We start from the raw sequence: 15,533 nt of genomic DNA, 5'->3' as shown, positions 1-15,533 counted from the left end.
CTGCACCTGGTCCCTCCGCTGCTCAGACCGCGACAACTGCGCACTGGCAAGGCTGCGCCCTCCCACTACCAAGGCTGCCCAAGGAGCGGTTACAGCGCCGGCAGAACCCACGCGGACAGAGCGTTCTAGGTATCATTCAAGAAGAGGAAAAGCAGGATGAAATCCAACATTTTAATTTCGATATAAATTATGTAAATATTTTCCAAAAAGTATTCTACTTTACAACATATAAAAATGGTATCTGAGGAGCTGGAGACAATACTCTGAAAATAAGGCACAACGTTTATTTACACTCATAATTGCATCCTATTTTATAAATCGTATTTACATCATAAATTTTTGTATTCTGGGTTATTCGTTCACATTTTCTGATATTTGGCATAATGTTCAAACATACTTCACACACACTGACCTCCTTGTTCTCCCTAAAGCACTGACAAGCCTAAATATTAGGGGGAAACAGAGCATGCTTTTAGGCTTGAACTTGTTTACTTCAATATGACCACGATTCAGTTGCTTGTGATAAAGAGTAAAGAATTATAAAAACGTAATTCTCCAGAAAAGTATATTAATTCTGTATAAGTACCACTGAGTAGAACTAACTGAATGTTGAGTAGCTATCTGATTGGCAGGTGGCCTCTATGTCCCATCACTGTCCCATTCCTCTATTACAATGTTGTCTTCTTCCATATCAGCTTTCCAGGAAGAGGGCCAAAGCTGGCTGGCAGGTAGGTCACTCCCACTGTTCTGACTCAACGGAATTGACCAGGTTTCCTCTTCCGCAGTGTGAGCAGCTTCAGCAGGCACTTCCTCTGCTGGATGTCCTCCACTGAGGTGAGCTTCATCTCCATTGTCGTGGTCCATCAATCCATGCTCCCTATCAGTTAAGGCCTCCATTTTCAATCTGTGGGATTCACAGGGCAGATATTAATAAGAATAGGGGATATCCTTAAGTTACATCATGAGCATGATTATGATGAAGCTACTCTCTAGTCTGATTCAGCTTAATTGCACTGTTCAGCTAGCAAGATTAGTTTAACTATGTAAAAAACACTACAAGGTAAATGACCAACAATGAATAAAACCTTAAAGCTTGAAATATAAAAAGGATTAATGGGGACTGGGAAGGTGGCTCAGTGGTAGAGTGCTTGTCTTGCATGCATGAGGCCCCAACATTTTAATTTTAATATAAATTATGTAACTATTTTCCAAAAAGTAAAATATTCTACTGTACAACATATAAAAATGGTATCTGAGGATACCTCAGCACCACATAAGCAGAAAAAGCTGGAAGTGGCACTGTGGCTCAAGTGGTAGAGCGCTAACCTTCAGCTGAAGAGCTGAAGGACAGTGCCCAGGCCCAGAGTTCAACTGACCAAAAAAAAAAAAAAAAAAAAGGGATTAATGTCTTTGATAGAGTTCTTACAGATTAAAAAGGAAAAAGAAACAGAGCCTACAAAATACTAAATTGTTTAACCTCATTTGTAACTTTAAAGGTGGAAAATAATATACTTCTATTGTTATCTTACAAACTAGTGAAGATACTTTCAAAGTAATAAAACCCAGTCTGTTGTTAGCAAAGTTAAAAGAAAAAGAACATACTAACATAATGTAAGTGTATAAAACTGGCAAAATGTTCTTGGAAGCAATGTGGCTATATAGAGCAAAATTCTCTAAAAGGAATCCACTTATAGAGACAACAGTTTCCTTTCTAGGACTTCCTCCTAGTAAAGAAAGATCTGACTGCTGGTACATCACCCTTATAGTAACAATAAAAACATTAAAAACATTTTGATATTCACGGTACTTTATGTACAAGGCTGAAAAGAAGCTAAAGGCACCAGAAATTAGGTGTAAGCTTAATTATAGGCTTAATTATATACCTATTAAGTTAAACACTATTTAAACACTGATACTAAATTTTATGAATATGAACTAGTGATGTTAAATAGTCAACAAAAATTAAAGATAACAGTACTAGTTATTGTAATATGAAATATGGAGAAATCTCTACTCCCAAATCACATTAAAAAAAGCTGAACTAGTAATTATATGAAGATCCCCATTCATTTACTCCTCATCTCAGAAATAATTGTAGAGTAATTAAATGGAGTAATTAAACAGAGCCGGGGACAAAATTCAGAGCCTACCACTAGCTCTACTTTTTTTAAATTTTTAATATTTTTTTGAATTTGACCTCACAATTTTATTGTCTTATAACAAAAGTTGGAGCTTAGAACTGGATCACTTGCCCCTTTCTCCTTTTATCTCCACCCAGTTCAAAATGTTTGCATCTCTATTTAATAGCTAGCATTCTCTTAGATCTATAGCTGGGCTCAACACATTCAAGTCTCAGCATAATCTTCTTTGTAGTCTTAGCTTTTTTCCAGAAAATTGGCTTAGTCTGACTGCCATAGCCACTCTGCTTCCTGTCATAACAACGCTTTCCCTGGGCTTACAGAGAATCCTTGCCCTTCTTGTACTGTTACTTTGTGAGGCTGGTGCTTGCCACACTTCTTACAAATAGTACAGTGGGTTTTAGGAACATTAACCATGATGACAGGAAGCCTGCAGTGGCGCCAAAAAAAGCAAAAAAAAAAAAAAAGTTCTATTTTTGTTTTATTGAGACAAGGTCTCACTACATAGTCCAGGATGGACTGGAACTCTCCATCCTCTTGCTGACTTCCAAGTGCTGGGATTATATATCAGTGTTGGGATTACACTCATGCGCCTCCACACCTCCATGCCCAAGCTGATCCTTTCATTTTAACATTATAATCTTGAGGCGGGAAGTAGCCAGCAAAGAGAACTGGTCTTCTGATTCAGAGATATATGAAGAAAAAGGCAACATTTATAAAGGGTCTGAGTCCTGCTCACATCCCAGTGCTGTAGCCAAAATAGATATACTGATGGATGGCCCATAAGTCAGGTATGATGTTTTACGATCCACCTTTGGCTTTCTCTAATAGGCAGGAGGCGCTGAGCAGGAGGTGCTGCAGTAGCTACAACCTCATGAAGAAAAAATTAGCACCACAAAGTCTTTACAGACTGGATGAGGTAAGGAGGAAGAAAAGAGCTCAGACAGCAAGAAATTTCTTCTTGGGAAAGGAATAGGAGAAAAGATAGCAGGGCTATATAAAAGGTGTCAGTTCTAACAATTACCTTTGCCCCTTTTTAATTAGTAAGTACTCTTTTTGGTTTTTTGTTTTCTTGGTCCTGGGTTTGAACTCTGGGCCTGAGTGCTTTCCCGGAGCTTTGTTTTACTCAAGGCTAGTGCTCTAGCATTTGAAATATAACTCCACTTCCGGCTTTTTCTGAGTTTATTGGAGATAAGAGTTTCAAGACCTTTCTTGTCCTGATGACTCTGAACTCTGATCCTCAGATCTCAGCACCTGAGAAGCTAAGATTACAGATGGGAGCCACCATGTTGGTGCACGCGCGCGCACACACACACACTCTCTCTCTCTGTCTCTCTCTCTTTCTCTGGCCAATCTTAGGGCTTGAACTCAGGGGTTGGGTACACACACACACACTCTCTCTCTCTCTCTCTGGCCAATCTTAGGGCTTGAACTCAGGGGTTGGGTACTGTCCCATGACTTCTTTTTCTCAAGGTTAGCACTCTACCACTTCAGCCACAGCATCACTGCTAGCTTTTTCTGTTTATATGGTACTGAGGAATGGAATGCAGGGCTTTATGCATTCTAAGCAAGCACTCTACCACTAAGCCACATTCCCAGCCCTGGAATTCTTTTTTTTTTATTGTGAAAATACTATACAGATGGGTTACAATTACATGGGCAAGACAATGAGTACATTTCTTTTTTAAATTTTTTTTATTGTGAAAATACTGTACAGAGGGGTTACAATTACATGGGCAAGAATGAGTACATTTCCTATCAAGCATTGTAGCCTCCTCCTTTGTTTCCCCTTCCCATCCCTTCCCATCCTCCCCCCGCCCCTCTGGAATTCTCTTTTAAAACTGCTTTTTTAGCTGAATGCCAGTGACTCCTGACTGTAATCCTAGCTATTAGGAGGCTGAGATCTGAGGATCACAGTTTGAAGCCAGCCTGAGCAAGAAAAGCCCATGAGACCCTTAACTCCAATTAACTACCAAAAAGCCAGAAATGGAGTTATAGATCAAAGCGGTAGAGCAATAGCCTTGAGCACAAAAGCTCAGGACAGCACCCAGGCCCTGAATTCAAGCTCCAGGACAGGCATACACATACACAACCCACAAAAACTGCTTCAGAGGGCTGGGAATGGGGCTTAGTGGTGGATTGCTTGCCTACCATGCATGAAGCCTTGGGTCCAAATTCTCAGTACCACATAAAGAGAAAAAAAGCCAAAGTGGCACTGTGGGTTAAGTGATAAGAGTGCTAACCTTGAGCAAAAGAAGCCCAGGGGCGGCTTCTTGCTGTTCTTTTCTAGCTCTATCTCTCTCTCTCTGCTCTCTCTCTGCTCTAGCTCTTTCCTCTCTCTTTCCTCTTTCCCAGCTCTTTCTCTTTCCCAGGCCTTTCCCAGCCACGTGGAGTGCCAACCTTGCCTGGTCCCAGCAGGTCTACTGAATAAACCTACCCCTTACCTGAATACCACGTGCGTGCTGGTGCTGTTCTTACTCGGCTACCTCTTTTTAAAAAACCTAACATAAATGGTGCTAAAAAGAAGCCCAGGGACAGTACCCAGGGTCCTGAGTTCAAGCCCCAGGACTGGCAAAACAAACAAAAAACAAAACAAAAAAACACCCTCCTTTTGAAACTCCTTTTTAAACTGCTTGAGTACTTAATTTGATCTTATTTATGATTAAGTAATCTGAGATATAATTTCTCTAGATTATTAGCACTACTCTAGAAGCTATTTTCCAATATTTTTTTGAAAAACAGTGCATCTCTCTCTCTCTTTTTTTTTTTTTAATTTCCGGTCGTGGGGCCTGAACTCTGGGCCTGGGCGCTGTCCCTCAGCTCTTCAGCTCAAGGCTAGCGCTCTACCACTTGAGCCACAGCGCCACTTCCGGCTTTTTTCTTTTTGCTTATGTGGTGCTGAGGAATCGAACCCAGGGCCTTGAGCATGCAAGGCAAGCGCTCTACCGCTGAGCCACCTTCCCAGCCCTCTCTCTCTCTCTTTTGTGTGTGTGTCTGAATTTTCTGAAATAAGGAAATAGGATTTTGCTATTTTAGAAGCAGTTTCTGATCACTGCAAATCTTCAAGCCTTGATTAAGAATACCTCTAGGCAAGAAAGCTGCAAAGGTTTCTAGAATCACAAGATTAGGTGAATTTTGGGTTCTTTTGATATAGGTATAAGATGAAGGAACTACAATGTAATTATATAGTATTTAATCTCTGGGGATACTGTATTTTTCTATTTTACAGAGAGTATATTCAATGAACAGTTTTTACAGTTGAGTATATTCAATGAACACTTCAGCTTACCTTCCAAAGTGTCTCTTCAGAGGAAGTCTTCCAATATCTTGGATAAAAGAAATCTGAGCTGAAAACATATTTGAAAAGTTTTTTTAATGCTATCATTCTTTGTCTTTTTCTTTCTTTTCTTTTTTGGCAGTACTGGGGTTTGAACTGCAGGACTCAAGTGTGCTAAGCAGGGGTTTTTACCACTTAGTGCCATGATAGTGGGTATCATTCTTTTCCAACTGATAAGTAAAAACCATGTATATTTAAGTTGTTCAACATGACATTTGACTTGCCCATGTAATTGTAACCCCTTTGTACAGTATATTCACAATAAAAAAGAGTGCCAAAAACATGGCATTTGATTTATGGGTACGTTGTGGAATGGCTACATCGAGCTTACATGTATATCATCCTACCCACTTACTCTTTTGGTAGAGCCCTGAATGAGAATCTACTTGTAGCATTCTTCAAATGTACTATATCTGTAGGTGACAGTACTGGGGCTTGAACTGCCAGCCTTGTGCTCTCACTTGGCTTTTTGTTGTTTGTGTTTTTATGGTGCTGGTCCTGGGGCTTAAACTCAGGGCCTGGGTGCTATCTCTGAGCATTTCTTTGTTGTTATTGTTGTTGTTTTTCAAGGCTAGAGCTCTACCATTTGAGCCACAACTCCATTTCTGGCCTTTCTGGTGTTTAATTGGAGTAAAAAGGCTCATGGACTTTCCTGCCTGGGTTGGCTTTAAACTGCGATCCTCATATCTAAACCTACTGAGTAGCTAGGATTATGGGTGTGAGCCACTGGTGTCCAGCTTGCTTTTGTTTTTATGCTAACACTGGGGCCTGAACTCAGGGCCTTGCATGTGTGCTTGGCTTTTTCCTCTCAAGGCTGGCATTTTACCACCTAAGCCATACCTGACCTTCCATCATTAATCAGAGATAAAGAATCCCACAGACTCTTGTCCCAACTGGCTTCAAACTACAATTTTCAGATCTCAGGCTTTTTTTATTTTTTATTTTTTTGCCAATCCTGGAGCTTGAACTCAGGACCTAGGTGCTGTCCTCAAGTCTCTTTGTGCTGAAGGCTAGTGCTCTACCACTTGATCCACAGCACCCACTTCTGGCTTTTTCTGAGTTTATTGGAAATAAGAGTCTAATGGACTTTTCTACCCATGCTGGCCTCAAACCGTCATCTTCAGATCTCAGCCTCCTTGAGTAGGTAGACTTATAGTGTGATCAGAAAGCTGGAAATGAAGCTGTGGTTCAAGTGGTTAGAGCATCAGCCTACAGTACAAAATCTATGGAACAATGTCCATGCCTTGAAGTGAATCAAGCCCCAATAGCAGAATATACATACAAAATAATAATCCTGGGGCTGGGAAGGTGGCTCAGTGGTAGAGCACTTGCCTTGCATGCATGAGGCCCTGGGTTCGATACCTCAGCACCACACAAGCAAAAAGAAAAAAGTCGGAAGTGGCGCTGTGGCTCAAGTGGTAGAGCACTAGCCTTGAGCTGAAGAGCTGAGGGACAGTGCCTAGGCCCAGAGTTCAGGCCCCACAACCGGACCCCCCCCCCAAAATAATAATAATCCTCAAAAAATTAGCAATATTTGAATGTAATTTAGCATTACTGCTTTGACATTAACATGTATAAGTGAAAAATGTTATTTTCACTTACATTAGTATTTGCTTATATTATCAATTCAAGCTTGGGCACAAAATATAGTCCAGAAAAGTTTGAACAACTCTAGTCTAATGCTAGTTAGGTGGTTGAGGGGGGAGGTGCTTTCAATTTATTTCAACAAAAAGCATGTATCAATTCTGGGTCAAAAACAGGGAAGCCAGGTGCTAGTGGCTCATGCTCGTAATCAATCTTAGATACTGGCTCAATGTAAGGACTACAGTTGAAAGCCAGCCTGGGCAGAAAAATCTGTGAGAATTTTATCTCCAATTGCCCACCAAAAAGTTGGGAGTGGAGCTGTGGCTCAAGTGGCAGGTCATTAGTCTTGAGTGAAAAAGCTGAGGAATAGTGTCTAGGTCTTGAGTTCAAGCACTAGCACCGGCACATGTATGTGTGCATGTGTGTACACACCACACACACTACATACATATATTAAAAGAAAAAAGCAAGAACACAGAGGGAGTAGAAGTCTGATTTAAGTGGTAGAATGCTAACCATAAATAAGCGAGCCAAGAAGAGCTGGAAGGACCTGAGTTTAATTAAGCCTTATCACCAGTGGAAAAAAATAAAGGAAAGGAGGAAGGTAAACATTTTATCTCACTATGTATTGTGTATACACAGAGTGCATTTGACTCACAGTAAGTTACTGTTATAAAACATGACTATTGGAAGGAAAGCAAAGCTTGTAGTTACCTTGATTTCGCATTGGAATGGTGAGCAGAGCAAGATAGGGCAACAGCTGTGTTTGAAGGCATAAAGCTGGTAGGCAGAAGTCAGAAAAAAGTGCTTTTGCTGCCAGGCAATTTTCCCGATACTGTATGGAAAAAAATATGAAAAGTTAAATTAAACTGAAAATATGGTTATACACTGCTAGACAAATATATCTTTTTTTTTACTTTTTGGGAGAAAGTTTCATGTAGCACTGTATTAACCTCAATTTCAACACTTTGCCTTTACTTCCTTATGTACACAAATATATTTAAAATCTGTTTTATGAATTTATTTAATTATTTTCTCAGAATAACCTGAGACATTAGCAGCAACCTTCATATCTAGGTTGAATTGAGACCACACTGCATAACTAACCTACACAACCCAGGCTTCTGTAAGAACTACAATGAAATGGACTAACAATGCATTTCTCAGCACATTTTTCTAATTGTTTCAAGTCAATGTGGCACAAGAAACCTCAAACTTACTTCTAAGTAAAATTTGTATCTTAGGGCCTTTTTGATTTTGTCTTTTTTTTTTTTTTTAATGACATACAGTTTTCCTATATATCCCAGTTTGGCCTCAAATTTGTCTTATTACTGATTATAGGCATACACCACTCCATCTAGTCATTATATCATTTCTTACTAGTGGTAGTACCAGAGTTTGAACTCAGTGCCTCATGCTTGCTTGGCTGGTGCTCTACTACTAGAGCCATGCCTCCAGCCCTGCTTTTGATTGGTTATTTTGGAGATGGAGTCTTTTTTTTTTTTTTTTTTTTTTTTTTTTAATTTTTTTTTTTTTTATCCGGTCGTGGGGCCTGAACTCTGGGCCTGGGCGCTGTCCCTCAGCTCTTCAGCTCAAGGCTAGCGCTCTACCACTTGAGCCACAGCACCACTTCCAGCTTTTTTCTTTTTGCTTATGTGGTGCTGAGGAATTGAACCCAGGGCCTCAGGCATGCAAGGCAAGCGCTCTACCACTGAGCCACCTTCCCAGCCCTGGAGATGGAGTCTTAAGGACGTTTCTGCCCAGGTTGGCTTCAACTGAGATCCAGAGGATCTCAGCCTCCCAAGTAACTCAGATTGCAGGTGTGAGCCATCAGTGCTCAGCATCTATGATGTATCTTAAGATTACGAACACTGCCAGACTTATGTGGCTCTTGCCTATAATCCTAGCTATTTAGGAGGCTAAGATCTGAGGATAGCAATCTGAAGCCAGTCCAGACAGGAAAATCCATGAGACTTATTTCCAATAAACTAACTACTCAAAAAACCTAGAAGTGATGCTGTGGCTCAAGTGGTAGAGGGCTAGCCTTGAGCAAAAGAGCTCAGGGACAATGCCCAAGCCCTGTAATCCTATTCAGGAGGCTGATGTCTGAGGATCTCAGTTTGAAGTCAGCCCAGGAAGACTAAGTCTGTGAGACTCTTATATCTCCAATTAAGCACTAAAAAAGCCACAAATGGAGCAATGGCCAAAGTGATAGAGCACCAGCCTTGAGCAAAAGAAGCTCAGGCACAGCACCTAAGCCCTGAATTTAAGCCCCAGGACAGGCAGAAAGAAAGAGGGGGTGGGGGAGGGGAGGGGGGGGAGGAAGGGAGGGAGGTAGGCAGGCAAGAAAGAAAGGAAATACAAGAACACTGTGGATTTACCAAGTAAAATGATAAATTTTTCTATTTCTTAAAATTTCAAAATAAGAACAACTTTATTGAGGTACTTATATACAGTAAAGTTCAAATTATACAATTCAAATGCATAATGTACCCCAAGCTATCTTAGAACTACCTATATAGACGAAGCTACAACTTACCATTTTACCTGCCTCAGCCTTCTGAATGCTGAGATTACAGATATGTGCCAACATGCCTGATCAAAGTGTACAATTCTTTTTTTCCCTCCAGTCCTGAGTTCTGAATTAAGGAACTCAAACTTATTTGGCTTGCTTCCTTGGCTGGTTCTGTTCTACTCGAGCCTTGTCCATAAAAGCCAGCTTTTTGCTGTCAATTGGTGTAATCTTGAGCATATTTCTGCCCATCCTGGAGATTTCAGCTTCCTAATTAGCTAGGATTACAGGTGTGAGCCTGTAGCAACAATGTACAAATATTTATTGTTACCTTTTTGTGTATTAAAAACCACTGAGGCTTGTGCAAGGGTCGAAAACTTGATCCTCCTTGGCAATGAGCAAATCCGCGGGCTTTGTTGGAATGTATCACACCTCTTGTAGCTACAGACGTACTATATTCCCCGAGTAAAGAGCGTGACTAATAAATCAGACAAGATGAGAAATTTAAAAAAGATATTTATGAAGCAGCATAAATGGTACTACTGATACACAAAAATGGTGAAACCAAATTTAGTTGCTTTGCATCCATTTCAACATTATCAAAGCTTAAAAATGATAGTGTTATCAAGTTATTTAAAAGAAGACCAACTTAGACATAAAAATCAAATACAATGGGAAAACCCTTTGTGGAACTTAAATGAGGGCAGGGGAAACAACTTGAAATACATTTTTGAGGCAATTTGGTGAAACCTAAGTAAGGACAATACAATGCTAAACTACACATCAATGTTCTCAAGTGTGAATGTCTTTCTTCATGCATGTTTGAAATTAACTTTCCAATTATTCAGCACAAAACAAATGTGTAAATACATAGACGGTATAAAAGTTGCAAAATGTAAAAAAATAATAACAATAGGTAAGAACATACAGGCTTTCATTGTACTATTCACTGAATTACTCATAGGTTGGTCATTTTCAAAATAAAAAAGTAATTATATGAAGACATAAGAAATAATTAAAATAAGGTAATAGATATGCTTATTATTGAGCTGATTACTACCCATGAATCCAAACCATCACACTGTAATTCATATACAGATGTATAAATATGCCAGGTGATGGTGGCTCACACCTGTAATCCTAATTATACAGGAGGCAGAGAGATCTGAGGATTTCAGTTCAAAGTCAGCACCAAAAAGCTAGAAGTAGAGCTGTAACTCAAGTTGTAGAGTGCCAGCTTTGAACCAAAAAGCTAAGGGGATAATGCTAAGAGCCTGAGTTTTAAAAAATGGGGGGGGGGGGGGGGAGACTTGGGAATGTGGCTTAATATGCTTGCTTAGCTTGGATTCCTCAGTACAGCATACACAGAAAAAGCCAGAAGTGGCACTGTGCCTCAAGTGATAGAGTGCCAGCCTTGAGCAAAAGCAGCTCTGGGACAATGCCCAGGCCCTAAGTTCTGAGTTCAAGCCCCAGGACTAGTAAAAAAAAAAAAAAAAAAAAAAAAAGGCCAGGCGCCGGTGGCTCACGCCTGTAATCCTAGCTACTCAGGAGGCTGAGATCTGAGGATATCGCGGTTCAAAGCCAGCCCGGGCAGGAAAGTCCGAGACTGTTATGTCCAATAAACCACCAGAAAACTGGAAGTGGTGCTGTAGCTCAAGTGGTAGAGTGCTCACCTTGAGCTGAAGGACAGCACTCAGGCCCAGAGTTCAAACCCCATGACTGACCAAAAAAAAAAAAAAAGCACAAACACTGTTGTAATAAAAAATTTTTTTAAAGTATTTTAAAATATTAAGTAAGGGCTGAGAAAGGGGGCTCAGTGGTAGAGTGCTTGCCTTGCATGCATGAGGCCCTGGGTTCGATTCCTCAGCACCACATAAGCAGAAAAAGCCAGAAGTGGTGCTGTGGCTCAAGTGGTAGAGTACTAGCCTTGAGCTGAAGAGCTGAGGGACAGCGCCCAGGCCCAGAGTTTCAGGCCCCACAACCAGGGGAAGAAAAAAAAAAATTAAGCAAAAACTGCTGAGTAAGCTGGGTACTAGTGGCTTATGCCTGTAATCCTAGCTACTCAGGAGGCTGAGATCTGAGGACTGCGGTTCAAAGCCAGCTCGGGCAGGAAAGTCTGTGAGATTCCTATCTTTAATAAACCACCAGAAAACCGGAAGTGGTGCTATGGCTCAAGTAGTAGAGCACTCACCTTGAGCTGAAGAGCTGAGGGACAGCACCCAGGCCCAGAGTTCAAGCCCCACAACTGACCAAAAAAAAAAAAAAAAAAAGGAAAGAAAAAAAACTAATATAAGCCAGGCACTGGTGGCTCACTCCTGTAATCTTATCTACTCAGGAGCCTGAGATCTGAGGATCATGGTTCAAAGCTAGCATAGGCAGGAAAGTCTGTGAGACACTTTTCTCCAATAAGCCATTCAGAAAAAGCTGGAATGGTGCTGTGGCTCAAGTGGTAGAGCACTAGCCTTGAGTAGAAAGAGGCTCAGGAACAGTACTCAGGCCCTGAGCTCAAGCCTCAGGATCCCCCTAAAAACAATTTACAAGCTAAAGTACTGGTGGCTCACACCTGTAATCCTAGCTACTCAGGAGGCTGACATCTGAGAATTGTGATTCAAAGCCAGCCAAGGCAGGGACGTGCATGAGACTTTAAACTCAAATTGAATACCTAAAAAGCTGAAAGTGGAGCTGTGGTTCAAGTGCTAGCCTTGAACAAAAAAGCTCCGGGTAAGCACCTAGGCCCTGAGTTGTAAGCCCCAGGACTGGCCCATACACACACACAAATTACAAGACAGTAAAACAGTGTGTGGAGGGCAGGTATAGGTACTAACAAAAGAAGCCAAAAGAGGGGAATAAAACAACTCAAAAATGTAGTGCTATGTATTAATAAGATACTGGATTAATTAGGTATAGTATAGTAATTAAGAAGAGTCATAAAACATGTCCAATAAGCCAAAACTTTATCAATTTGAAATACAAACAAAAACATTTACAAAAAATAGTCTTACATTCCAGTTCCCACTGATGATATCTGCAAAACTCAGAAATTCACTGGCTCTGACAAGATCATCTATTTCCATGAAGAAATCTACGTAGTTTTGGTGAAGATATAAATTAAACAACTCTCCTGGCATGTGTGACATTTCTACTATTTCCTATAAAAGAGTATAGAAATTATGTAACTCTGGTCAAAATACATAAGTTAGATATGTACTATATACCTTTTAGTAAGAGTATTAAGTACTATGAAAGACTTTACCTCGGGTTGAACAAGTAATGTATCCCGATCATGCTCTGATAAATGAGACGGTAGCCGAGGTGAGTCTAATTCTGCTAAAGGTGCTCCTATAAGAAATTTCTAGAATTATTAAATACTATCTTTACAATTATATAGCACCTTATTTTTTTAATTTTATTTTATTGTAAAGATGCTGTACAGAGGGGTTACAGTCACATGAATAAGGTAATGAGTACATTTCTTGTTGAGTACTGTTACCCCCTTCTTTGTTTTTCTGAGACCTTCTCTTCCTTCCCTTACCTCCCTCCTCCCCCCACCTCGTTATAAAGTTCATTTCCAACATAGTGTCTTGTGAGTATCATTGTTGCAATGGTTCATCCTGTGTCCTTGTTTCAGCATTTTGTTATTTCCCTTCCCCTCCCCAAATTAGGTAAATGTATATACAAGATGTAGGGTGTCAAAATCAAATACAGTGACAACAGGGGATATACCATAGGGGGAAGAACATACAACAGAAACAAAAGCACCTTGTTTTTTATGTGTGTATTTGTATTGGGGGCTTGACCTCAGAGCCCTGAACTCTTGCTTGGCTTTTTCACTCAAGGCTGGCTCTGTACCATTTGAGCCACAACTCTACTTTTTGCTAGTTAATTGGAGATAAGACTCTTATGGATGCTGGGTGCTGGTGGCTCACACCTGTAATCCCAGCTACTCAGGAAGCTGAAATCTTGAGCATTGCGGTTCAAAGCCAGCCTGGGCAGGAAAGTCCTTAAGACTCTATCTTCCAGAAAACCGGAAGTGGCGCTGTGGCTCAAGTGGTAGAGTGCTAGCCTTGAGCTGAAGAGCTGAGGGACAGTGCCCAAGCCCAGAGTTCAAGCCCCACAACCAACCAAAAAAAAAAAAAAAAAGAATCTTACAGATTTTTCCTGCCTGGGCTAGCTTCAAGCCTCAATCCTCAGATCTGTCTGTGAGTAGGATTAAAAGTGTGAGCCACCAATGCCCTGATACAGCACCTTTTATTTGAAGATTTTCAACATTTTATACATAATAGCAAAATACTCAGCAAACTGATAAAAAGATTATGGCTTTTAGAGACTTAAATCATCCATTTCTGTGGCTGGAAGTGTATCTCAACCTATAGAGTGCTCTCCCAGCCAGCATAAGCACCATTAAAAACCCATTCTTTAAAGTACTTCCCATTTCAGGTGTAGCCTGATTCCTTGCTTGGATTCAATTTATGAATCTATGTTGTTTAATTACTTCATAGGGGAAAGATGCTCTTTGCCTGGAGAGTAGAATGTTACTCCCTCATGCAAGAGGTTATAAATCACTACTAGGGGGGGAAAAGAAAGGGTGGTAGGAAAAGAATCAGATTGCAATGGCCAATGACTTTCCAAAGTGAGAGTATACAGTGAGGTGAGTATTTTCATTGCTACTAAAATGATGGTCATTTACTTTCCTTATGTTGACATGAAGATTTCCATTGTGAAATACTAGTTTCTTTTTACAGGATCATAAGGCTATCAATTGGCTCTCACTGTTACATAAAGAACAGAAGTTTGGGATTTCATTGAAAGAAGGGACAACGTGGGGTGATTAAGAATGGGCAACAGGGATGCAGAGGCCCAGGGGGAGCAGGTAACAAAAAAGACTGAAGAGGGCAATCAACACTTGTAGTTGGGTGGGCAGCAAGTTAGTGAAAACTAGAGAAATACATGAGGAGCAAAAGCCCTTAAGCTAGCTGACAACTTGGCTATAGTCTCAGTGCCAGACCTCGTGGCTAAGATAACTTTAGGCTACTAATACTTGCTGCTTAATAGCCTAGATAGACTGGCATCTAGTCTCAACAAATTGCACTTTATATATTTTATAGACATGAATATGGCCTACAGTTTGTTTTTAGGTTTAATTATGCTCAGAGTAAGAAAATGGCCTACATAGTTAATACAAAAATTTTCTGCTATATTGTAGGTCTTTCTGGTTAACAAACATTATCTTACCTGGCATTTCAAAAATGTGGCATCCTATTTCTACTTTATAACTAATATCAAACACATAAATAACCCCACATACATAGAAAGAAAAAATGCAGTTTCTTACTTTTACAATACAGAATTTTCCCCAAAGCTCTGAAGAGAAAGAGAGAGACATCCTTGCCACCAATGGGCTGGACCTCCTGATTTTCAAAAACACCATCCGGTTTTTTTCCTCGTTTTGATTTTGATAGTGCACCATCTGATTTTAATGACATTCCTTTTTTCCTTGGCTGTAAATTGTTCTCTCCTAAATAATATGCATCCAAAGGAAAATATTTAAAATAAAATAAAAATGTGAAAATTAAAATTGAGCATTGCAGCTATACTAAACATTGTAAATAAAATATTTTCCTAATAAACAATAAGTGTAAACTATGTGAATTAAGAGTCTTCTTTGGGTTGCTATTAAAAAGATATAAAATGCTTTTTAAAATGATCTCAGCTGGGTACTGGTGGCTCACACCTGTAATCCTAGCTACTCAAGAGGCTGAGATCTGAGGATCACAGTTCAAAGCTAGCCTGGGCAGGAAAGTCCATGAGATTCTTATCTCTAGATAATCACCAGAAAATTAGAAGTGGCTCTGTGGGCTCAAAGTGGTGGAGTGCTATCCTTGAGCTCAGGGACAGTGTCCAGGCCCTGAGTTTGTCACATGTCAGACAAGAAGAAAAAAAAATCTCATAATCTCCAACACCA

General features: G+C 40.2%; 1 protein-coding gene and 1 pseudogene across 5 annotated transcripts in view; both read right to left on the bottom strand.

The window, feature by feature from the left end:
- Positions 1-157: 157 nt before the first annotated feature.
- The window catches only part of Rad17 (RAD17 checkpoint clamp loader component), a 38,744-nt gene continuing 23,368 nt past the window's right edge, over positions 158-15,533 (bottom strand). For all 5 annotated transcript variants that reach the window (XM_070031295.1, XM_070031291.1, XM_070031293.1 and 2 more), the window contains 7 exons: positions 14,904-15,086; positions 12,825-12,910; positions 12,574-12,720; positions 9,903-10,049; positions 7,774-7,894; positions 5,428-5,485; positions 158-904 (listed from right to left, as the gene is read on the bottom strand). In XM_070031295.1, the coding sequence (XP_069887396.1) occupies positions 640-904; positions 5,428-5,485; positions 7,774-7,894; positions 9,903-10,049; positions 12,574-12,720; positions 12,825-12,910; positions 14,904-15,086 (1,007 nt within the window). In that variant the 3' untranslated portion in view covers positions 158-639. The remainder of the gene's footprint in view (positions 905-5,427; positions 5,486-7,773; positions 7,895-9,902; positions 10,050-12,573; positions 12,721-12,824; positions 12,911-14,903; positions 15,087-15,533) is intronic.
- LOC138832840 (large ribosomal subunit protein eL42-like) lies at positions 2,234-2,555 on the bottom strand (annotated as a pseudogene).

The sequence above is a fragment of the Dipodomys merriami genome, unplaced genomic scaffold, assembly GCF_024711535.1.
Source record: "Dipodomys merriami isolate MVZ:Mamm:240054 unplaced genomic scaffold, mDipMer1.0.p SCAF_20, whole genome shotgun sequence".
Classification (NCBI taxonomy): Eukaryota; Metazoa; Chordata; class Mammalia; order Rodentia; family Heteromyidae; genus Dipodomys; species Dipodomys merriami.
The sequence above is the reverse complement of the archived record's forward strand: the minus strand, read 5'-3'. Positions and strand labels throughout refer to the sequence as shown.